This window comes from Lathamus discolor, chromosome 12 (assembly GCF_037157495.1).
Source record: "Lathamus discolor isolate bLatDis1 chromosome 12, bLatDis1.hap1, whole genome shotgun sequence".
NCBI classification, from domain to species: domain Eukaryota; kingdom Metazoa; phylum Chordata; class Aves; order Psittaciformes; family Psittacidae; genus Lathamus; species Lathamus discolor.
In genome coordinates this window covers 1582366-1606748 of record NC_088895.1, presented here as the reverse complement: position 1 = coordinate 1606748, position 24383 = coordinate 1582366, and the positions used below count along the sequence as shown (strand labels likewise).

General features: G+C 52.6%; 1 protein-coding gene across 11 annotated transcripts in view; it reads left to right on the top strand.

Moving 5' to 3' along the window:
- NF2 (NF2, moesin-ezrin-radixin like (MERLIN) tumor suppressor) overlaps positions 1 to 24383 on the top strand; it is a 46626-nt gene that overhangs the window by 5861 nt on the left and 16382 nt on the right. For 10 of the 11 annotated variants that reach the window (XM_065693173.1, XM_065693172.1, XM_065693182.1 and 7 more), the window contains exons 2-13: positions 5037 to 5162; positions 6179 to 6301; positions 8677 to 8760; positions 13286 to 13354; positions 13474 to 13556; positions 14211 to 14286; positions 14993 to 15127; positions 17010 to 17084; positions 18726 to 18839; positions 21670 to 21792; positions 22247 to 22464; positions 23816 to 23921. In XM_065693173.1, the coding sequence (XP_065549245.1) occupies positions 5037 to 5162; positions 6179 to 6301; positions 8677 to 8760; positions 13286 to 13354; positions 13474 to 13556; positions 14211 to 14286; positions 14993 to 15127; positions 17010 to 17084; positions 18726 to 18839; positions 21670 to 21792; positions 22247 to 22464; positions 23816 to 23921 (1332 nt within the window). The remainder of the gene's footprint in view (positions 1 to 5036; positions 5163 to 6178; positions 6302 to 8676; positions 8761 to 13285; positions 13355 to 13473; positions 13557 to 14210; positions 14287 to 14992; positions 15128 to 17009; positions 17085 to 18725; positions 18840 to 21669; positions 21793 to 22246; positions 22465 to 23815; positions 23922 to 24383) is intronic. The other variant, XM_065693174.1, reaches the window with a different exon arrangement.

Sequence of the window (24383 nt, the reverse complement as noted above, 5' to 3'; positions counted from 1 at the left end):
AGCCAGGCTGAGAGCTGGGCTGGGTCAGCCTGGAGAAGAGAAGGCTCCTGAAGGGGAGACCTGAGAGCAGCTCCAGTGCCTAAAGGGGCTGCAGGGAACCTGGAGAGGGGCTTGGGACAAGCGCCTGTAGGGAATGGCTTGAACCTGCCCGAGGGGAGACTGAGCTGAGCTCTTAGGCAGAAGCTCTTCCCTGTGAGGGTGCTGAGGCCCTGGCACAGGGTGCCCAGAGAAGCTGTGGCTGCCCCATCCCTGGCAGTGCTCAAGGCCAGGTTGGACACAGGGGCTTGGAGCAAGCTGCTCCAGTGGAAGGGGTCCCTGCCCGTGGCAGGGGTTGGAGCTGGAGGAACTTTAAGGTCCCTTCAACCCAAACCAGGCTGGGATTCGATGAAAATCAAACATCCCATGGGACTGACAATGTATGTTTAAACTTGCCCTTGCCCAAGGGGCTCAGGGCACCGTCTCCTTAAAGCCTGGCTTGGCTTTGCCTGGGGCAAGCTGTGTGTTTTCAGAACCATCAGCATGCCAAGGAGCATCAGAGCAGGCCAGGCTTGTGCTGGAATGCCCCGTGTCCATCGGGCTTGGCTTGGGATGGCTCCTGTGCATGTCCTGGGATGGGGAGAAGGTGCTGTAATGCAGACCCTGTGGCAGCAGCACCAAGGCATTACATCCCTGTGCACCTCGGCACAGGAATCCAGAGCTCCCTGTGTGAGCAAAATCCTGCTCCTGAGCTTCTTGGGGGTCCTTCTCCTGTGTTGAGGTCCTGCTTGACCCAACTTGGAGCAAGGGGAGGCTTTGGGATGTCACCAGTTGTTGTCCCTTCCACCTCTCCCACTCCTCAGTGCTGGCTGGCCATTGCCACAGCAGCTTCATGTCCCTGTCCCCTGCTCTGGCCCTGCCTTGGGCAGACACCACGCAGCGTGCTTGGCTGCACCATCTGCCTCCTCATGCCTGGGTGCGTTTTTGGCCTCCTCAGTGGTTAACAGAAATAGGTTTTAATTAAAAACTCATTATGGAGATGTCGTGTAGCATTAGTAAATAAAAATAACTTTTACAGCCCTGTCTGTGGCAGTGAAGGTGTTTGACATCACTTTGTGCTGGAAAAAACCCAGAATAGTGCATATTTGATTCCCTGTTTGCTCCAAATGGGCTTTAAATCCAGGTAAATGGTTGTCTGTGGCACTCCTGTTATGATTCAAGTCCAGCAGGTGAAATAAATGTGGTCTGCAGTCTGAGTTACCTCCATTTCAGCTGTAAACCGTTGTGGGTGGGTGGTTTGGTCATCTCCTGCTGGGATGAGGAGCAGATACTGCCTACCCATGCCTTGTTTCCCAGGGGTTAGTGGAGCTCAGCCCCCGCTTCTCCCTTCTGCCATCTTCCAGTGAAAAGGTCCCCCATCCTCTCATTGCTTCTAAAGGGCAAGAACATCACACATGGAGCCTGAACACATCTGCCTGGGGCTCGGTGCCCTTTTCTGCCTGGTCTTTGAGGCTGTCACATCACCACAGCAGGGGCCTGGCTCCCTCCTCACCTCCAGCACACAGCTAACACTGGGCAAAATGATCTGCTGAGGTGAAAAGCCATTTTCTGCCTTGCTGAAGGGTAAATTGGTGCAGTAAAATGTTCTATAGGTGTTATCCTGTCATCAAGGTCATGCGTCAGCCCAGGGCTGTGCCTCCTGCAGGGTGCCTGCGTTGAGGAGGGGTATGGGGGGACTGCTGTGAAGGGTTTTCTCTGGGCTGAGCTGCTGAGTGCTGCCTTAATGTCCTCCAGTCGCTTGTAGGTGCCCTTCTTCCCCAACGTGACCCTGCCTGAAGCTCCAGTGGTGTGTGGTCGTGGCAGCAAGGAAGTGAGATCTTCATCTGCTGCCCCAGACAGAGCCAGGTTCTGCCCACTGCAGTTTGGGCACCTCCCTGTTGGCTGAGGAGAGCTTCTCACGTGAGGAACCAGAATCTTAACTGCCTAAAAAAGCCCTTTTACCCCCCACTTTCCGCCTGGATGGAAGCCAGGCATCGCCCTCTGCCTCTTCCGCCCCTGCTCAGCTCTCTCCGTGCAGGGTTCTTGCACCCTCTGGCACCCAGTTCTTGCAGTACTTGGCCTCCCTCCTTGTCACCCACACCGAGGGGATCCCGTAACCCTTGTGCTTGTTCCGTGGCTGTGTTATTGACTCGCTGGCTCGGGAGCACTTGTGAAACTTGACAGAAAGGTTGTGCACTGAAATAAATTGTCCTGTTGCCTGCTGCTTGGAAATGACTCTTGGTGCAGGTTAATAAATAATGCAAACCCTGTTAAGAGATGCCAAATGCGATGTCTCCCCTGGAGAAAAAGATGATGCCAATAACCCATGCTGGAATGGCTCCATTCGAGCCACTGGCTGCTGAGTTTTCAGTGTTTAGTGCTGTTTACTTAAACCGCTCTGCTGATATATCGTGAACACTCCCTGCTTAGTGAAGCACATAAATTCCTGCTCTGCAGAGTAACAGCCTCGCAGTGCTCCCCCCTGTTTGTAAAGCAGCTCTCCACAGATTCCTACAGCAACTCACCGGGTAGGTCTGACACCCTGTGCTGTGGTTGTGCTCATGGGAGAGCCCAGAGCTACGATGGAGGGTGCTGAAGTGATGCCTCGCGCTCCGCGTTCAGGTGCTTGTGGTTTCCCTGGCAGGCTGGGCTCTGTGGCAGCCGCTCTGGCACATAACTGGGAGCGTTCTCTGCTCTGAACCTCTGTGCTCTGCTGTCAGGAGCTGGTAGTGCCTTGCAAAACCATCTTTGTGCTTCAGGTGTCACTTCAGAGCAGGGAATGCTGTTACGGCCTGAGGACAGGATGAGGAGCTGCTACCCCGTCCTGGCTGTCCCCCAGCCCCTTACCAGCAGCTCTCTTCATCCCCTCCTGCCTCTGGGTGCTGGTTCTGGGTTTTACAAGCAGGAAATGTGGCAGTTAATGACACGAAGCCCATCAAGTGAGGGTGAGGAGGGCCGAGCTCCTGCCTGCCCGCGAAGCAGTTGGAGTTGAGCTGTCAAAACCTGCCGCTTGAATGCAGATCGTTATTTTAAGTACCGAGGTGTGGAATGAAATGTATGTTGGAGCAAATGTGGCTGCTGTTCCATTTATATCTTTAATGAAGGTAATTCAGCACACGCGGGGAGGATGTCTGTGCCACGTTATGGTCGGGAGGCTTTAGCACTGTGCAGGCAGGAATGTTAAATACATTATTCGTGCCGCACGCACGTGTGAGGTGATAGAGCAGCGGTGTAACATCCAGCTGCAGGAGCAACGCCTTCAGCTGCTCCCACCCCCAGATTAGAACTGCAAGGGAAACACACAAAGCTCTTGCTTTAATGCTCTGAGACTGCTTGTGTTTGGGGAGGAAAGCTTCGGGTTGTGCCTGTTGCTGCAGTGGGTGAATGGGAATGAGGTTTGGGTGCCTGTGTGGAGCTCTGCGACCGGTGGGGATCCCAGATGGGGGATGTGTGTGTTCACAACACGGATCCCACAGGATGCAGTGCAGTGTCCAGGGAGGAGATGCACGCAGGAGCCTGTCCTGGGACAGGTTTGGTGCAGGGCTGTGTGTGTGCAGGCACCGATGGCTCCTCTCAAGCTGAAATGTCTTTGCAGAAGGAGAAGATAAAAAGCCGGGGAGGGTTTATGCAGAGCGGTTTAATTCTAGTCGAGAAGCAGCCCTTTGATGGCAGCTCAGTTTGATGTGCCTGCAGAAACAAAAGAGCTCTTTAAATGTGTCTTGTTCTGTTTTGTCTCAGTGCCCAAATTAACCTCCCTCTTCACATAATAGTCAGGGAAAGATGTTCTGCATCTGAGCCCTCCTGTGCCGAGCTGGTGGCGAGCAGAGGGCAGGAAAATGTGTGGAATTAGAGGCTCATAATCACAGCACCACAAAACTTGCTCCTCCTGCTGCTTTTGACCTCGAGGTGTTGGCAGTGCTTGATGTGAATGGCACAGAGGCTGTGGCTAGCCTTCGGGGTGGTGGGTTTGTGCTGTTCCAGGTGCACTGTGTGCCCTGGGAAGGGGGACAGTAAAGCCATCCTCATTGAATCCAAGCAGCAGCACGGAACAGGCTGGTCCTGGGTGGCTGTACCCATGAGGTGGCAGCGGGGGACAGCAGGAGCCAGCCCTGCACTGCCTCAGCATTAATATTGATGCTGTCCAGGTGGCACCAAGATTGAGTTGTAGTGACAAGAGGATGTGCCCAGATCCTTTTGCCCTGGGGCTTTAGAGTGATGGCCATATGGCTCGGCCCAGCGATTGTTTCCACCGTGCAGATGGAAGACCAAAGTGGTTTTGGCACATGCGATTAATCTGGTTTATGTCCCTCTTCACCTTTCTGCCTCCCAACACCTCTTGTTTTTATGAGCAAACTTCAGCAGCAGCAGAGACACAGGCACAGGAGTGCTCGGAGGACACGGTCCTTGAGCAGGAGCAATTTGCTCTGCTCCTGAGCTGCTTTTGTCACCCCTCTTTCCAGCAGCAGATGCAGTTTGACTCTATTGAAACACGCTCTGAGAGAACCTCTGCTGACACTGGAGGTTGTGAGTGCTTCCTGGGGCTATGGGTACAGGTGTTGAAGCCACAAAGTGGGTTTTGTTTCTTGCTGGAAACGGGCTGCTTAGAGCAGTGTGGGGCTCAAAAGGAACCTGAAAGGTCCCCTCAGGTCCCTCTGTGGAGTGTTGGTGGGTTGCCAGAGGAAACAGGGGCTTTGCAGGGGTGTTTCTGGGAGGGGGAAATCCCATCTCAGTTTCCTATTGAGCTGGTGATCTGCAGGTAGGATCAGATGGAGGGATGTCAAGGCCAGGTTGGAGCAAGCTGCTCTAGTGGAAGGTGTCCCTGCCCGTCGCAGGGTGTTAGCACTGGATGAGCTTTGAGGTCCCTTCAACCCAAACCAGGCTTCTTTTTCTTCATTAAGATGCTTTCTTACCTGTACTAGATGCCTTCTCCACACTCAGAGACCTTATAGGGGGAAAGAAGTGTGGATTTGGGTGATGGAAGTGATGTTCTAAGATCCATCTTTCTGTTTGCTTTCCTGCAGGTGAAGTGGAAAGGGAAGGACCTGTTTGATCTGGTGTGCAGGACACTCGGGCTCCGGGAAACCTGGTTCTTTGGGCTTCAGTACACTATCAAGGATACGGTGGCTTGGCTCAAAATGGACAAGAAGGTTGGAACCAAATTTCCCTTGGGAAGTTGTGTGGGATGACACGGGAGATTGTACCTTCCTCTCTGAGTGCCTGGGGTTGTGTTCTCTTTGGTATTGAGGTGAACTGGGTGAAGTGTATTGAAATCCCATCCCTGTGTCAGTCAAACTGGGAAGAGCTGGCAGGGATGCCCCAGCCCAGCTCCTTTGGAGCTGTGAAGCCTCAGACCATCCACATGGAATCCCCTTGAGGCGTTTTGGGATACATCCCTGCTGGGATGCTGGCCCTGAGGGTGCCTGTAACGTGCATGAAACCTGAAAGTCTCTTCTGTGCCCCTGAATAACAAAACCATTAGGGGAAAAGTGAAGTTGCCTCTTGGCTTCTGCTGCTGAGATGTTCACAGAGTTAGGGAGGAGGGAAAAGGAGATGGAGATAGGGGAGAAAATGCTTCCAACATACGCGAGCCTCCAGGTTGCTGTGGGGTGGGTTAGGAGGCAGTAGCTGTGGTTCTGTTTGCATCCAGAGGATGCAGTGCTAATACCACTGGTAATTGAGGCCATGAGGGAGGTCTGGGTGTCTCGTGAGTCATGGCAAGGCTTTGAACCAACGTGAATCCGAACCGGACAGTGCCAATGCAACAGAAAGGTCGTGAGGAGCAGCACTGCAATAAATACAAGAGGAGGCAGTGCAGGGAAGCAAGGCGGAGGTCGGGTGGTGGCGTGGCAGGATACAGCATCGCCCGGCGCTGCTGGGGGGAGCCCACGTGTGCAGAGCAGTGGGGATCAGCCTTGGCTGTCTCATTTCACATGCTGTTTGTTTGTGCTGCTGTTGTTTCCTTGCATCCTTAGAAGTGTCAGAAACGTTGGGGTTCTTTTTTTAGCTGTGGTTTCTGAACTATTTAGGTTGGCTTCTCTCTTCTAGATGTAAAGTGCTTGACAAAAGTTGTGCTGATCTCAACAGAAGGGAGCTGTGTCTGGGCTCCAAGAGACAGTGCTGAGGAAGCTGGGAAGAGTAACTGAATGGCTGTTGTATCCTACAGGTTCTGGATCACGATGTTCCAACAGAGGAGCCCGTCACCTTTCACTTCCTGGCCAAATTTTATCCTGAGAATGCAGAGGAGGAGCTGGTCCAGGAAATCACACAGCACTTGTTCTTCCTGCAGGTACGAGCCCCCTCAGGACACTGTTGTCTAACCCAAGGGTGAGGGAGCCAGGATAAGCAGAAGTGCAAGAAGGTTTGGCACAGGGTGCCCAGAGAAGCTGTGGCTGCCCCATCCCTGGCAGTGCTCAAGGCCAGGTTGGACACAGGGGCTTGGAGCAAGCTGCTCCAGTGGAAGGGGTCCCTGCCCGTAGCAGGGGTTGGGACTGGATCCCAACTTTGAGGTCCCTTCCAACCCAAAGCAGGCTGGGATTCCATGATTTTAAGGCTCCGGGTTCAGAAACTTGCTCAGCAGAGTGTGCATCCTTATCATTGTGTTCACATCTCTCCAAAGGGAGTGTCTTCAACAACAGAACCTTCTTAAAATAGGCCAAAGATGGTTTGTCTGCCTGAAGCAGACTTGCAGACCTCCTAAAGCGGCTCTCAGAATGAGCAGGTGATTGGTAATGGTAGTGTGTGGTAGCTGGGGGAAATGGACCTGTCAGCGTGGGCTGGAGTGACACACACAGCTTGGAGTCCACCTATCCACAGGGTGTGGGAATGGGCTGCGCTGAGGGATGGTGATTGCCTTTGTATATGAGAGCATCCTGTGAAACAGGGAGATTTCATCCTCCAAAACAGAACGCAGGCAGCCTGTTTCCTGCTCAGGCTGTACAGCAAGGTTCACCTCGCTGCAGAACAGCCTTCAAAGAGCTGGAGCAGGAGGAAATCCCAGAAGCTCTGTTGGAAACTGATGGCAAAGGCAGAGGAGAAGGGGAAACCAACCAGTCCCACCTGCCCCTGTAACTCCTGCCCCTATGTTAAGCATTTGGAAAGTGGTGAACCCATCTTCAGGCTTTTGTCTTTATTCAGAGTACACAATAGACCTTTGTGGTGAGAAACTAGCTCAGGTGATGCTGTTGCAGCAGTGCTGCATGGCTGGTAACAAAGAGCTGCTCTCACAGGAGCTCTCTTTCAGACAAGATTGATGTCAGAAGCTGTGTCATAGAATCTCAGCCTGGTTTAGGTTGGAAGGGACCTCAAAGCTCCTCCAGCTCCAACCCCTGCCCCGGGCAGGGACCCCTTCCACTGGAGCAGCTTGCTCCAAGCCCCTGTGTCCAACCTGGCCTTGAGCACTGCCAGGGATGGGGCAGCCACAGCTTCTCTGGGCACCCTGTGCCAGCGCCTCACCTGGATTTGGATGCTCAGGAAACACCCCTGTATTCAGTGTGCCCTGGCTGCCTGTCACAGTGAGCTCACCAGCTCGTGGTGCTCCTCACTCTTCCAAAGTTCATCTTTGTTCTGAAGAGCTGAAGGCCTTCCAAATGCAGAGCATTGCTGCTGATTCCCAAGGTGTCTCTCATGCACTGGTGTCTCTGTGGCGCTGTTTTAAAGCATCTGCTTTGCCATGGGCTTTATCCTTGATGAGGAAAAACGTTCTTGGCATCTTTGAAAGCGAAAATCAGAGGAAAAGCAGTTAAAGCTGTGTGTTACAAATGCAGACCGTGGCTTTGCTACTTGGCTTTCCGATGGGGCGAGGAGCCTGGGCTCCTGTAATACGTGTGGGAAATGGAAGCACACATCAGCTTGTAAACTCTCCTGGTTTTATCATCCTGCAGGAGAATATCCTCTGTGTTTGTGTTGTAACCAGCGCTGAGGACTCAGCATGTTACAAATTCAGATTGATGTTGCTGCATCTCTTTGACAATCCGTTTAAGTCTCTCAGGAAATTGAATGTTGGGTTTTTTTCCTGCCTTTATTCAGGAAAATAAAGTGTGCAAACCCCCAAACTATCAAACATGACAAGTTGCATTATTTAATACGCAGAAGCCAGAAAAGGTAAAGCTGTGGCTGCTGGGAGCCGCATGTGTGCTCCTCTGGGAGGCCGTGCAGGGCTTTGCCTGCTCTAAAAGCACTGCCTCTTGGATTGGAGGGAATTAGCCTCCAGCACAGGTGAGCACTGACTCATAATGAGGCCTGAATATCCCAGAGCAAAACCTTTGTGTGCTCAGAGACTCGCTGCAAACTTCTGTTTGATTTAGTCTGTGGATAATGTCCCATCAGTCCATGGCTTCTGCCTTAGGAGGTTTTAGCTCCGTGTTTACACACCAGACCTTCTCCCCGCCTCTTGCCTTTAACAGGGGGCTGCAGGTTCTGTCATTTTCCACAGATAAATTAAGCTCTTCTCACAAACCTGTCTGAAAAGGGGGCCTTTGCAAGGCAGAGCCTTCCCTTCCCAGCCACCGGATCCTTCCCGGCCTGAGCTGTGATGGGTGTTAGGAACAGTGTTAACTGTGTGCTTGACAGCTCGAGAGAAAGCAAATTGCACCCATCTGCTGTGCCAGTCATGCTTTGCCCTGCTCCACTGAATGTGTGTGGTGTGTCCTTTGCTGTGTGCAGGTGAAGAAGCAGATTTTGGATGAGAAGATCTACTGTCCTCCTGAAGCCTCCGTCCTGCTGGCCTCATACGCTGTCCAAGCCAAGGTAAGCACAGCGGGATGCTCCAGGGGCCTGCTGGCTTTGGGTTGAAGGGACCTTAAAGCTCCTCCAGCTCCAACCCCTGCCACGGGCAGGGACCCCTTCCACTGGAGCAGCTTGCTCCAAGCCCCTGTGTCCAACCTGGCCTTGAACACTGCCAGAGATGGGGCAGCACAGCTGGTGATGGGTTGGTGTTGCTCCTTTACTGCTATAGGCAGAGGCAAACCAGCCATGGGACTTACAGTTCGCTGCTCCCTCAGAATACTTGTCATCATGGGAACCACTTTAGTTTGCTACATGGTGTTATTGCAGTGTTAAAGGGCTCTTCCTGGCTTTTCCCTTGATCTTGGGTTTGATCTTGGGTGTTTGGCCTTGCTAGCTGGAGGAAGAAATCGGTGGTCACCAAGTTCCCTTCATTCCTCAGCTCTGGAGTCTGTGTTTTGCTGAGTATTTATTTCGGAGAGCGTGGATTTCCCATCTGGAGCAGGCAGCCTTGGACAGCTTGCAGCAGCCCACAGCAGAGGGAGCTGCCCGGGGTTCAGAGGTGGAAACGTTCTTGCAGGAGGGGAAGGAATTTATCCCTGTGTATGCACAACATGTCCTGCTGCTCAGTTAACAACTCCTGGAGCTGCTCTCCAGAGATAATGTCTTTGGGAAAGGAGTGAGTCTGATCACAGCCCAGCTGTGGTACTGCTGTGGCCTCCTGTTGCAGGCAGTCCTGACTCTGGATGGGATGCAAGGAGGTGTTTTGACTCACAGGACCTCAGGCTGGTGGCTGGGCCCTATCCCTGTCCTTGAGGAGCAGCAGTTTGGGAGGAGCAGGGTGGCTCTGGTCTGTGAGACTGCTTTAGCTGACGGTGCAGGACAGGGGGTTTGGCTCTGCTGCCTGAAGAGAGGGCTTGGTCCAGGCTGCTTGGAACCAGGAGCCTGTCCTCAGTGTTCCCGCATGGCTTTTTCTGCTTCACAGAACCATTGGGGTCGGAAGGGACCTCTGGTGATCATCCAGGTCCAACCCCTTGCCAAGGCAGGGCCACCTGGAGCAGGTCACACAAAGAATCACACAGGTTCTGGGGTCCTGAGATGGTGGGTTTGGGATGTCTCCAGAGAGGGAGACTCCACCACCCCCTGTGTAGCCCATGCCAGTGCTCTGCCACCCTCAGCTGAAAGTTGCTCTTGCTCATGTTGAGGTGAAATTTGTGCCTTAGTTTATGGCCATTGCTTCTCGTCCTGTTGCTGTCATTGCCATATAATGGGCCTCACAGCCCATCAGTTGTGTGCAGGCTGCAGCCCTGGGTGATGTGCACTGATATTCTTTGGTGATGAATGTTTGAATTTACTAGGAAAAGGTTTTCTCGTTGTCAGAATATTGATGGAGCCGTGTTTTGTTGGAGAGACCCATCAGGGGAAGGACAAGTTGCTTTTCCAAACACTGCTGTTTGAGTCCAGCATTCATCACTTATTAGAGTGCCTGAGCACACACTTGCCTTTTCCTCTGTTGACCTGCTGAGCCGAGGATACGGAGGGGATGACATTCCCTGTTGCAGGAATGAATAAACCATTGGGTAGATATCGAGCGCTGTTAACTCTTGGCTGTGACAGCTTCTGCTCGTGTGGCTGGGAAGAGGCTGTGATGCGGTTCAGGGCTGTTGTACCAGCCCCTTTCCCTTCTCCCAGCTCAGCTGCTGCCCTTGGGGCTCAGTAGCACACTCGACGTGCTCAACACTTGGCTGCAGTCAGAGCAGTTCTTTTAACCTTGATTCTGCACAGAGATTGTGATGCCCTTTCTGTTCTTTGCTAATGTGCTTTCATGTCAGCGTCAGACAGCGCTTTTCCTTGCTGCTCCTCCAGACTAGGCAGGCTCCAGGAGGGGTTTTCCCTCCTGCTTTTCCTTTTTCAGGGAAGGAGGAAGCTGAAAGTGCATCTTCAGCGTGGAGCTGGGGAGAAAGATGTTGCAGGTCATCTCCTTTCCAGTTCAATAGGATAAATGTGTCCTTCCTGGTCAAGAGAGTGGTCACTGAGCACAGTAATTTCACTAACAGCCTGCTGATCTGCATGATTAGGGCCATAACAGCCTGACACAGAGGTGCGTGCGCATCTGATAACAGCCACTTGACTGACAGCCAGCTTGGGTTGGGCTGTTGCTGTACTCCTAACTGCAATAACAAAGGGAGCACGGGGGTTATTACAATAAACCCTTATTTATTTCTGTGTTAGGGGCTCATTTGGGGAATTACTGTGTTTCCCCCTAGCCCTGGTTCAAACCAGCCACGCTGCTTTCAGGTGGTGGACGTAGTTCAGGTTTTAAATAGCCTGGGATCTACTGAGACATGCACGCAGCAGAACATGGGGATGTCCAGGGGGTGCTTCTGTTTCTTGCCCCTTAAATGCAGACCCCTGCTTGCTGCAGCCCTCTCAGCACTTCACATCCTGTAGCAGTGTAAAGGGCTCTTCTTTGCTTGCATTTTAGTTCATTTTCCTCCCAAACAAGCAATACTTGGTGTCAATAGCTTGAAACTGAACGTGTCAGTGTTTATCCAAGACAATAAGCCAAGGGTATGAATGAGGTAAAGGCGCTTTCCATGGGTATCCGTGAATATTAATCATAGTTCCATTAACAGGAGCTGCAATTCCAGGACAGTTTTAAAGTGCTGATTTAACTGAAAAGGTCTTTAGAAGTATGTTTGCCAAATCGTTTCAGCCAACATATAGTGCAATACTTAAAGCTGTTTGTTGATGTTTGACTTGTGGGTAATCAGTGTTCTCATCCAGGGCTCCTTCTCAGTACAAATATTCCTTTGGGACACAGCAATGTTTTTCACCACGTGCAAATCACATAATCCATACTTAGTCTTGGATCTCTTCGGTAGATCACAACCCAATATAATCACATTAATCCTCTTTGCTGTTCTTTTCATCACCTACAAGTGATTTATTTCCTGCCTCTCCAAGGGTATTGGAGGTGTTTTGTTTGCCAGCACCACGTTGTTACGGCTCTTCCCTTTTGATGTGGGTTCAGGGGATGTGTACCTGCAGCGTGCTGGTCTCTGAGGACCTCCAGGCATCTGGAGACCTTGGAAAACAGCTGAAATCCATGGTGGTTTTGTACTGTTAATTGAAGTCTGAGTCAGTGTTGATTGTTGCATGCTTCCTTTGCGTCTGCATTGGCTCCAGATCAACATCTGCCTCTTTAATCCCTGCTTCTCATCTCTGAAACAAGGATGTCTGTGGAGATGTTTGATGCTGAGCTCTGGTTTTAATGTACAACGTGCTGGTTCTGGTGTTAAAAGGAGGCTGATATGGAGCTGCCTGACCTAGGACAGGACCACCATGTGCTTCTTGGTCTTGGTTTGAAAGATTGTCTCCATTTGGTACTTCCCGAGCTGAGGTTCTTCAGGAAAGCAGTGACTTGAGTGCGCATCACCGTGCCTTGTGTAACTGGGGAGCGTCACTGCAGAACCCTGCTTGCAGGTGAATGGAAATCACAGCGTTCCATGGACATGCCTCACATCCACCGTCCTCTTGAACTTGCTGGCTTATTCGAGGTGCTGGTTTCTGGTGGTTTCCTGCTCTTTGAGGCCGTCCAGGAGGTAAATCCATTCTCACATGCACAGCAGGAGCATTTGGCTGTTCACTCTGTTCATAGCACGTTTGTTTCTCAGTCACTTCATATGCTCAGAAACATGCAAATCTAAACAAATAGCACTGATTTCTGGCTGCCCTTAACAAATCCCAGTTGGGGTCCAGGCCCCAGTTGAGCAGCAGACCCTTGGCAGAAAATACGGCACCTTAAAGAAGTCTGTCGATGTCCTGTGTGTTCTGTCTTCCATGAGGGTGGTGAGCAGCAGCAGAGAAACTGCCTCGCCCCAGCCACTGGCATCAGGCAGTCTTTGGGGACAGGTCTTTGTCTGTATGTTGACTCCCTGTCTCTATACCAGGATGCCAGCAAGGACCCCTCTCCTACAGAGTCTTTCCCTGTGTTGGAGGAGGTGTTTCCTGGGCATGGTAACCAGTGTGGAACAGAATTGTTCTGTTGGAAGGGACTTACAGCAATCATCTGGTCCAAATGGAGGATGTAGGATGGATGGTGGACACAGGCTTGGTAGAGTCAGTGGAAGTCCAGTGCTGTTCAGGGCTTTACTTCAGTGTTAGTCTGTTCCTGTCCTGGAGGATGCATGTTTTGGGAAGGAAGGACTTTGCAATGATGGCTTTATGGTTGGATTCAATGATCTTAAAGGTCTCTAACCTAAATGATTCTGTGTTTCTATGGTGGTGAACATCAGCCGATGGGCAGTTTGTTGTGCTTCCACCTCTGCTGCATGAGGAGGATGTCGGTTCCTATCAGCAATCAAATAACAAAGCAAATCTGGTTATTAAACCCACTGAGCAGCCTCTGCTCTCTGCTGCAGGAGGTTGAGGTGCAAGGTGGAAGTGCTGTTTGCTGCCTGCCCACGGGGTGGATGTGTGGGGTGAAGTGTTTTCCTTGCCCATGGTGTTCAGGTGGGGTGAGCACAATGTCTGTGCTTCTTTGCAGTACGGCGATTACGATCCCAACGTGCACAAGCGAGGCTTCCTGGCACAAGAGGAGCTGCTCCCAAAGCGGGTAAGGAGAGGAGTGGTGGCTTTCCCACCAGGGTCTGTGTGGGGCTGCCTGAGGGGTGCCTGGGGCTCGGGTGTTGCTGGCTCAGCGTGACCTGGTCTCTGCCTCCCCACGTGTCTCAGGTGATAAACCTGTACCAGATGACTCCGGAGATGTGGGAGGAGAGGATAACAGCCTGGTATGCAGAGCACCGGGGCAGAGCGAGGTGAGTGTGTGCTGCGGTGCTGCCTCAGGGTCAGTCCCATCAGGACCACAGGGTTTGGGGAGCTTGGGCAGGTGATGGATGAGCTCTGCTGACAACGGGGTTAATCCCAGCACACCTCTGCAGCACACTTGCAAAGGGCTTTCTTTGGTTGCTGTTGTCAGGTCAGTGACAAGGTCCTGGAGAGGACCTGATGCTGTGCAGGACCAGCTGCAGAGGGCACGGAGGTGAGCAGCCCTGCTGCCTGGGGTCAGGGTGATTTGGGAGCCAGGAAAAGAAGTAGGGATGCGTTCTGATGAAGTGTTATTGCTGCCTCAGGAGGAAAACTGCTCCTTGTCGGGTGGTTAAGCCTGAAGTCAGATGGATCCTCCCAGCCAAGGACTTCCTAATTATGCCCAAGGGATTGGGAGACAGACAAAGCAAAGCTTAAAGCGCTGCATCTCTCAAGGCCTTGGCAGCCGTTAAGATGCTGGCAAGCTGCAGAGTGGGATTTGCTGTTGGACTTTATTGATCCTGCCAGCAAAGACAGGATTGACCTGTGTGATAGAGACGGTCCAGGTTTTAAAGCTTGTGAGTGCTTGGGCTTAGAAGGAGCAGTCCTGCCTCTCTCTGTGATCCTACCAAACACTGTAACGCTGACCTTTCTTTGCCTGACAGAGATGAAGCTGAAATGGAGTATTTGAAGATAGCTCAGGACTTGGAGATGTATGGAGTGAACTATTTTGCTATTAGGGTGAGTGCAGGCTGTGGGACGTGTCTGCTTGCTGGCGTAGCTCTTGTGTTCATCTTTTGTGTTGCTGTGGGATTTGGAGCTTTGGAGAGCCAGCAGACCTGGGAGATGCTGGTGTAGCGGTGCTACGTGGCTGGTGGTGAAGAGCTGCTCCCACAGGAGCTCTTCTTCAGACAAGATCAGTGTCAGAAGCTGTGTCATGGAATCCCAGCCTGCTTTGGGTTGGAAGGGACCTCAAAGTTCCGATCCAGTCCCAACCCCTGCCCCGGGCAGGGACCCCTTCCACTGGAGCAGCTTGCTCCAAGCCCCTGTGTCCAACCTGGCCTTGAGCACTACCAGGGATGGGGCAGCCACAGCTTCTCTGGGCACCCTGTGCCAGCGCCTCAGCACCCTCACAGGGAAGAGCTTCTGCCTAAGAGCTCAGCTCAGTCTCCCCTCGGGCAGGTTCAAGCCATTCCCCTTGGCCTGTCCCTACAGGCTCCTTTCCAAAGCCCCTCTCCAGCTTTCCTGTGGACCCCTTTAGGTATGGGAGACTGTTACAAGGTCTTCTGGAGCCTTTTTCCAGGCCCTTCTGATGCTTCCAGAAGCTCTTCAGATGCACAGTGCTGGTGGGTTGCTGCTCAGGGCTGGGTGATGAAGCTAGCGGTGGTTCATGTCAACCCTCCGAGTGGAATTAAAGGGGTTTCTGCTTTTTTCTTTCCTCCTGTAGAACAAAAAGGGCACCGAGCTGCTCCTTGGAGTGGATGCCTTGGGTCTTCACATTTATGACCCAGACAACAGGTTGACCCCTAAAATCTCCTTCCCATGGAACGAGATCCGCAATATCTCATACAGCGATAAAGAGGTAATGCCAGAGCTCAGAAGCTGAGCTCTCTGCTTTACTCTATATATGCCAGTGTACCCACTATGGATTCCAGTGTCTATATACTGTATTACGAAATAGCTAGGTGTTTTCCTGGTGAGAAGAACTCTTGTCATCTCGTTACATCACTGGGGTTTTCGGGCTGCCAGGCTTGGCATGACAGCTGGAATCCTTTTAGGAAGCTGGGTAATTTAAGCCTGCTGTTGGGATAGATACTTATTAAATCCAGAGCATAAATATGAGTCTTCTGAGTCGTTGGCCACCAAACCCAGTTGGGAACAGCAACGGACTTGGCAATGGAGGGGGAGCTGATGGGCTCGGTTTTCAGTCTGAGACAGCAGCTCAAGGGAAGCAGCTGCCTCGTGGTGAGGAAGAAAATGAGCTTCTTAATTAAAAATGGTTTTCGGAGCTAATGCTGATATTGATCAGGGTAGAAGCTGAAGGTTCCTCATCTTTATTGCACGTCTTGTGCAGTTCTCTGTGCAGTAAGGCCATGCTGGAGTTCTTGTCTAAGAATAAAGAGCTTCCCAGCTCTGCAGGACAGCCCCACGCTTGGTCACTTCCAGGGGCTTTCCTGCCTGTGACAGACGAGTGCAGCAGCAGCTGCCTGCTCAGTGATTGCCTCAGGAGCCTCCCTAACCAGCTCCTGACACAAGGCTGTAACAGAGCTTTCTCCTGGGAGAAAGGAGTGTTACCTTCCGTCAGGTCACTGATCTGCGTAATGAAGTGACCATGGGCAGAGCTGACGTGGTAGTAAACAGGCTCAACAGCTGGCTGTGACAGCTCCGTCAGCCACACAGGGCTTTGATCCAGCCCAAGCAAGACCGGCTCTTTACCTGGAGCTGCGGTTCCTCTCCTGGCTGTTGCTTTCCAGGCCTGGTAGGGCTGTGCTGGAGCCTCAGTCCAGGGACATGCACTCACATCTGCCTGTGTGAAAGTCTAAAGGTTGGCTCTTAAACTGATGAAACAAAGCCCAGCCAGGGCCAGCTCTGCCCAGCCCTGGTCAGGCAGTGCCATGGCTTGACAAATAGGCCTGCTTTAATGGACACAGACTGCTCGAGTGCTGTCTCCTCAGCTGGGTGGTTTTGCAGTGTGTGGCAGAGTGATGGAATATAAGCATGCTGCTAAGGAATGCTGTGCTGTGAGCACTCCAGCTCTTCATGTGCCCTTTAGCTAGTGCAGTTACCTGTCTGTGCAGGGGCTGAGTTGCTGGAGTCTGGTCCTGCCACCTGTGTCCTGCTCTTTGGAGAGGGTAAACCCAGGCCATGGCTGGAGCTGTTTGGTTGGTACCTAGAGTGTGAATACAGAGAGAGGGGATACTGGAGTTCAGAGTGAACAGGCTTGTGACAGGGCTGACTGCCAGAGAGCAAACCCCTCCTGGGCAGCCCTTGTGAGTGGAGGTGTCACGGGGAAGGGCAGCAGCTCCTGTTGCTGTGTTCCTCATGCAACCTCCTGCCCACCGTCAGGCACCTGAGCTTGTTCTTCCTCCCTCCACAAGCATCAGGAGTTCCTGCTGTAGGTTCTCTGTTCTCTGGAGCAGCAGGAGAGCAGCATCCTGCCTCCAGAGGTGCTGGGCTGCCTCTGCCCTCTGCAGGGTGCTGTGTTGCAGTCTGTGGGTGAACAGCACTCTCATTGCTTCTGTGGCCTCACGTTTGTCTGAGCGGAGGGACAGTTGTCTCCTTGCTTGCTTTTGATACTGGTTCTCTTGCTTGGCTAAAAGCCACAGGGACAGCTCTCAGCCTTGTTTGTCTGACACTGCTGACCTCCTCCGAGCCAGAGCTTTCAGTAAGACATTTATAGCTGTGTCTTTATTAAATGCACTGCTCTCTGATAACTCTCTCCCTCTTTATTTTTCCCTTTTCAGTTTACCATTAAGCCATTGGACAAAAAGATTGATGTTTTTAAATTCAATTCATCAAAGCTGCGTGTGAATAAGCTGGTAAGTCTCCAGACAGAGTCATTTTTATGGGCTGCAGCAGTAGTTTCTGCAGGCAGTACGAGGCAGTGTTCGTTTCGGGCTTTCCTTGAAGCAGGCAGAGGCAGTGTGCTGGCCTGCCTGGGCTCTAGATGTCATTTGGTAGCAGTTACTACTGAGAGCCTCGAGAAGAGGAAGGGGCAGCTCAAATCGAACTCATTCACAAAACATCTTCCCCCCTCTCCGGTATTTTCTGTTCCCTTGCTGAGCCCTTGGGTTGACCTGCACGGTGGAAGCACTCAGTGAATAAAAACTTCTTGTCCCCTCATCCTGTGGAGCCAGGCTGAGAGAGCTGGGCTGGGGCAGCCTGGAGAAGAGAAGGCTCCTGAAGGGGAGACCTGAGAGCAGCTCCAGTGCCTGAAGGGGCTGCAGGGAACCTGGAGAGGGGCTTGGGACAAGGGCCTGTAGGGACAGGCCAAGGGGAATGGCTTGAACCTGCCCGAGGGGAGACTGAGCTGAGCTCTTAGGCAGAAGCTCTTCCCTGTGAGGGTGCTGAGGCGCTGGCACAGGGTGCCCAGAGAAGCTGTGGCTGCCCCATCCCTGGCAGTGCTCAAGGCCAGGTTGGACACAGGGGCTTGGAGCAAGCTGCTCCAGTGGAAGGTGTCCCTGCCCGTGGCAGGGGGTTGAGCTTGAAGGTGCCTTCAACCCAAACCAGGCTGGGGTTCTATGATCTTTGTTTCCAGATCCCCTTTCTTCTGCAGACCTTTCCCATTCTGTCCTGTGATGTAGATCTCCCTGTTCTGGGACCGTTGCCAGTCACAGTCCTGGCTTTTCCTAGGCTGATCCCCTCTGAGGACACTCTCCTTGTACAAAGATGGTGGGGGCTATGTTGAGCATCCGTGTTAGAGACCAGCTTTAGACAGTGTTGTGCATTTGGTATCTTGAGGAGCTTTGATCCAGGTCCTGTAGTAGCTGTGCACCGTTGTTAAGTTGCATGAGGGTCCTTTGCTGTCCTGGTTGGAGCTTGTCCTATACTTCCCATGCCTTAGGGAAGTGGGGCTTCCTGACATAACCACATCCACTGCACCACGTTCATAGTGTTGAAGCTCCTGTGACTCCAGAGAAGTCATTTGTGACCTGTGGAACAGCAGATGGGCTTGTGAATCAGTGCTTTAGAAATGAATCCCAGTTTAGAACCTGCTGTTCTTGCTGAGAAGAGCTTTCACTCTCTTGTGCACCCATCCCTTTGCTAACCCTCCTCTAGTATTGCCACCTCCCTTGTCCTTGAGTACCAGAGGAACCCATGGTGGTCCTCAAACCCTTCAGCAAAGATATCTGGGGATGTTCAAGGAGGTCTTTTATAAACCTTCTGTTTGTCCAGGATGGAAAAGGTTTTTCTTCCTCTTTTTTTTGTTTCTTTTTTCAATCTCAATGCTTTAAACATGCATTTGAGGGAAGGCACAAGTTGATCTTGGGCGTAAAGAAAGGGGGCAGTGAGGACCAGGGAGCTATGGTAGCTCATAGGGTTTGGGATAGTGGGTGGAGGTGCTTACAAGCCCCAGACCCAAGTAGCTGTAGTGGCTGTGTGTGTCAGGAATACAAACCACCTCATGGTCGTCATGTGTACAGCTCTTTCTCTCCACTCTTCACCCTCGACTGGAATAGATTCTTCAGCTGTGTATTGGAAACCACGACCTCTTCATGAGGAGGAGGAAGGCAGACTCGTTGGAGGTCCAGCAGATGAAAGCACAGGCCAGGGAGGAGAAAGCCAGGAAGCAGGTGAGAGACATCTCCTATAACCAAACCATGAGCTGAAATCAGAGATGCAAATGAACTTGGGAGGGAGCAGTCTCCAGAATGGCATCAAGCACAAGGAGCAGCTTTGAGGGAAGGGCCTGTGAACATCTTGTTAATAGACTGCTCCCAGCTCGCCAGCCATGCCCAGCTTGGCTCTGCAGACCGATGGCAGCCCGGATCCAGACCCTATACTGGAACACCAAACTGGGATGATGGGAGGAAAGAGCTGATCCGAGTGTCCTGCAAGTGTGTGCACATCTTCCCTGCCTTGCTTTACCCCTGGGCTCCGTGGCTGCGAAGCTGCGGTGTGAGGGGGTATTTGCTTGTAGGGAAAGCAGAGGCTGTGAGGGGCAGCTGTGCTTTGCTGAGGTTCTTTGCCTCCTTGTCTAATTGCCTGCTGATGGAATGCACGCTGGGGCTGGGGCATGCAGCTTGCATGCTAATCTGCTGCTGGCCCCCTTTATCTGCCGCAGGTCAGCCCAGGCAGTGAGAACGCCTCTTTGGAGGCACCAGCGTGGAGGCAGTGAACATACATCAGCAAATTGGATTGTCTGAATCATTGTTTTCTGCTCGTAGACCTTTTCTACTCCCTGAAACCTGCACAGCTAATCTGAGTGCTGGTGCTTGGAATATAAATGGCCCTTTTGCAATAAAACCATTATATTGCAGCAGGAGAAACCAGAGCAGCCACTTGTACCCAGGAGGGCCTGATGCTCAAGGGACTGCTAAGTTAATGGGTTTGAGCATGGCAGCAGAGGTGACTGCATGGGGCTGGGCTTGGCGTTGAGGTGCTGGGCTGACCTGGAGATGTGGCGTGGCTTGTCCCACTGGCACCTCCTGGAGCAGTTCTTCTTGCAGCTCATGGGGCAGGAGAGGATGGGACATGAGTCACAGTGAGCAGAACTAGGCCAGCTCCTCTGGGAATGGGGGGTTCTGGCTTCCTCTGGTCCGTAAGGAGTTGGTGCCATGGAGCAAAAGCTCTCTGTGGAGGGAGCATTGAGGTGTCCAAGTGCTGGTGGCTTCAGGGGCAGGTTTATGTGTTGGAATAACAGGAGCAGGACCTGGGATCTGTGCTTAGCCAGGCTGCTGGGAGAGGTGAGGGTGCTGAAGGCCAGCAGGAGCTGAGCACCTCGCATGGGGTCTCCAACCCAGAGCACTTGTGCCCTATGGGAAAGGTCAGGCTCCTGCTCAGGTTGGCTGCCCTCCTGTAGCCACTGTGCTGCTGCCTGCTCTCCTCCCTCCCCAGCACCCACAGTTAGGAACTGGTTCTGGATCATCCTTTTGTATTGGGAATTCTTGTTAGTGGAGGTCCCGAGCGGGATGCAGATCGTAATGATAATTAATGAGGGGAACTTTAAAGAGAAGGCAGCAGAGCTGTTTGAGCAGTGGGAGTCTCAGAATATAGTTGGTGTCCGAGGAGCAGAGATGTGTCACGCTTATTTCTCTTATTAAAGCCAGCGGGGGGCCTGTGCCAAGCTGTGAGTCCTGCCTGCAGTGGGGATGCTGATAACACACCCAGGCTGTCCTGCTGGAGGGATTAAACGTGGTGTGCTTACCAGCCCAATGGCTCCCTTTGGGCTGTTGGTTAGTGGAGAGGCAGCGGTTGGGCACATTCTGTCTGCACGATGCTCTCAGCATCTGCTGGGAAGAGCTGGTGGATTCTGGTGGCTTCTCTCAGCTTGGGTGTTCCCCTCCTGGGGAAGTGTTGCTGTTTCCTGCAGATGGAGCTGGGGGAGAGCTCATGTACCTTGAATCCTGTGTTCAGTTCTGGGCCCCTCACTCCAACAGAGACATTGAGGGGCTGGAGTGGGGCCAGAGAAGGGCACAGAGCTGGTGCAGGGCCTGGAGCCCAAGTGTGATGGGGAACGGCTGAGGGACCTGGGGGGTTCAGATGGAGAAGAGAAGGCTCAGGGGGGACCTGATGGCTCCCTACAAGTGCCTGACAGGAGGATGGAGCCAGGAGGGGCTGGGCTCTGCTCCCAAGGAACAAGGGATGGGACAAGAGGAGCCGGCCTCAAGCTGCACCAGGGCAGGTTTAGATGGAGCTGAGGAACAATTCCTGCCCCAGAGGGTGCTCAGGCATTGGAACAGGCTGCCCAGGGCAGGGCTGCAGGCACCGGCCCTGCAAGGGTTCACAGCCCGTGGAGACGAGGCCTCAGTGCCATGGGGCAGGGGTGGCCTTGGCAGTGCTGGCAACGGTTGGACTGGATGAGCTTAAAGGGCTTTTCCAGGCTGGCTGGTTCTGTGATTCCATGATCTAGGAGCTGGCAGAGGTGGTTGCAAGCTTCGTGCCCTCCACTAGGAATGAGTGGAGGTGAAGTTTCAGGCCCGCTGGGTTAGGTGTCTGATCAAAGCAGGAACACTCCACGTCCTCCAGACTCCTGCCTTGCCGTGTGTCTGTACTTGGTGCTTGGAAGATGCCCTCAGCCTGCCCTTAAGCCCAGCCTTGCTGTCTGGTCAATGTGCTGTAAGGAGCTCTGCGGGTAGCTGGAGCTCTTGGGACCTTCCTTGTGTGAGCCTGCCTGTGAGGCAGTGTAGGGGGGAGCTGTTTGGGATGCAGTCACCTGCTTGTGTGGCTGTGCTGTAGGGAACAGCCTGATCAGAGGATAGGGATTGTCTCAGGAATGGCCCTTTTCAAGGGAGCTGAATGCATCAGGTCACCCCCAGGTAGTGAAGCTCCTGATGATAAGCAGAGGGAAGGCAGCGGTGCAGTCCTGTGCTCTAACCACACACAGTGACCATTCCTCATCCTATGAAAAGCCTTTCTAATGTGTATTGTTTCTCCTTGCTTTCCCCAATCCCTCTCTCCTAGATGGAACGGCAGCGTCTGGCTCGAGAGAAGCAAATGAGGGAAGAGGCTGAAAGGAAAAGGGATGAGCTGGAGAGACGGTTGATGCAGTTAAAGGAAGAGGCAACAATGGCCAATGAGGCTCTGGTAGGTTGTTTCCTGAGGCACTGCGGCTTTGCCTCACTCTTTCCACTGCCAGAGTGTTTTAGGAGGCACATTGTGACTGTCCTGTGGCTGTGCAGATGAGGCCCTCAGTGCCATGGGTTAGTGGTGGCCTTGGCAGTGCTGGGCAGCGGTTGGGCTGGATGAGCTTAAAGGGCTTTTCCCACCTGGTTGATTCTGTGATTCTGTTCTCAAAGTGCTGCTGGTGGATGGTGATCAGGAGGGTGGATGGAGGGGCACAAAGGAGGATGATTTGGAACAGAGGCATTTGGCACATCCAGGTCTTGGCTGCAGAAGCTGCTGGCTTACGTGGAAGGGAGGGAGGCACTCTGTGGGCAGCCGTGTGGAGCGAGCAGCTTGGGGCTCTGCTCTGGAGGCTCTGAGCACATTTGGGGGGACATTCAATGTGCCTGATGGCTCCATGTGCCTTGTTTCTCAGATGAGATCCGAAGAGACGGCAGACCTGCTGGCCGAGAAGGCGCAGATCACGGAGGAGGAGGCCAAGCTCCTGGCTCAGAAGGCAGCCGAGGCTGAGCAGGAGATGCAGCGGATCAAAGCCACGGCTATCCGGACGGAGGAGGAGAAGCGGCTGATGGAGCAGAAGGTGCTGGAGGCAGAGATGTTGGCACTGAAAATGGCCGAGGAGTCGGAGAGGAGGTCAGAGGGTCCAACCTTGCAGCTGCCTCTGCTTTGCTTTCCAACCCCCTTTGACTTGGCTGAAAGAGTGGCTCATGCCTTGAGTTAATCCATCCAAGGGTGTGCAGTGAGTCCTTGGCCTCCTGTGCGTGTACAGCAGCGCATGGCCCCAAGGCTGGCTGGTTTCTCCATCCATCTCTCTATGTCTTGCTGTTTGCCATAGCTGGGCTGTCCCCAGGTAGGAAACGGTGTTGGTAGAACAGTGGTGGCTCTGATCTTTCCCTGATTTAGAGCTAGAGACCTTTCTCCAAAGCCTTCTTCTGGGAGGGCTACTGTGGTGGAAGCAAGGAGAGGGGCTGTCAGCAGGGGAGAAGGTCCCACAGCCCTTGGTGTTCTGCATGCTGTGCCTCTTGTGCCCTGACAGCAACAGCTCTTCTTTGGGGTGATTTCTGCAAACACCCACTGCATTCCTCAAAGTATGTGACATTAATAACACTTGTGGTTGGTTTTTCCTCTGGATGGTAGATCTACATTCCCTATTCCCTCTTTATTCCTGTTTACCTCTCAGTTTTTAGTTCTCCTTCCTGGTGGTGAGCTCTCTGTTTCAGGTTAGCCTTGAGCTAACCCCTAGCTCCTGGAGTCCTTGCTTCTTGTTAAACCTGGTTTCCATCCTCTTGATACCAGAGCCTAGGTCCCATGGTGCATTTGGTAGTGGGCAAGTGAAAGATCATTCTTGTTTCCTTCCAGCTGATTACTCCTTTCCATGTGCGAGCTTGTTTGGCATCAGCCCTTCTGTTTGGATGCACACTGCCCTTGTCCATCTCATCTTGCCTTGGTCTCTATCTTACAAAGTCTATACTCAAAATTCAGTCCAGCAGGGAAAGCACCCTTCCTCCTTTGGCTTTCTCCTTGGGGGGAAGTCCTTGAGCCTCGAGGGTAAATACTAGTCCTAGAATAGTTGGGCTCTGCTGGTAGGCAAATCTTGGGTGCTGCTTCCTTTTTGAATGCAGCAGATAATCGTTAGTGGAAGGTAACTTGTCAGAGAACTGCCTCTCCTGCTCTAGGTCTGAGCTTAACTTTTGAAGTTCTCCCTGTCCTGGTGCCTTAGCCCCCTTCTCCAGCCCTTGGCCTTGCTCACTGATGCTCACACAGCCCATGGCAGAGCTGCCCTGTTGTGGCTCGGAGTTCTGTGCTTATTGAAACATCTCACGTGTCAGAGGTTCTGCCATTTCCCTTGCTCCAGTGATTTCTTAGTTTAGGTCTTGTGGGTCAAATCTCAACCTATTGCACACCTGCACTGTGATGCTGCTCCTCCAGCTTCTCGTTCCTCTCAACTTCTGTCTGATAGTTGCCTTTTGCTGTATCTCTGTAGGGCGAAGGAGGCTGATCAGCTGAAGCAGGATCTTCAGGAGGCCCGTGAGTCTGAGCGGAGAGCGAAGCAGAAGCTGTTAGAGATCACCAGCAAGTCATCCTACACAGTAAGAGCGAGCTGGATTGTAATCCCCAGCCCCTAAATGTGCCTTCCTCTGTAGCCTGGAGGAGTCTCCTATCTCCATCCCTTCAGTGGAGGGGTATAAGCTGTCCCGTTGCATTACGGTTCAGAAACCCTTTGCAGTGCTTGCTCCCTTCATCCAGACACCTCATCCATTACTTTGCTCTTTGTTGTTTTCTTTCTCCCCCACCTGCCCTGCCTCGTGCTGCAAGAGCAAAGCTGCTGCTGGAGAAATTAAAGGCAGCACGTTTAGAATCCATTTAACACCCAGGTCAGGGCCACGCTTTGCTAGCACGTGTGGAGCAAACAGCTTTAAAGTAGGGTTAAATACTGAACAGAGGTGTCCTGATCCTTGTTAGGTGGGATAGACATTGTTCAGAAGCTGTAAATTCATTCTTTGCCATAAAGTGGTCACTGTGCCCCTGTGTGCAGGAATTAAAACCCACTT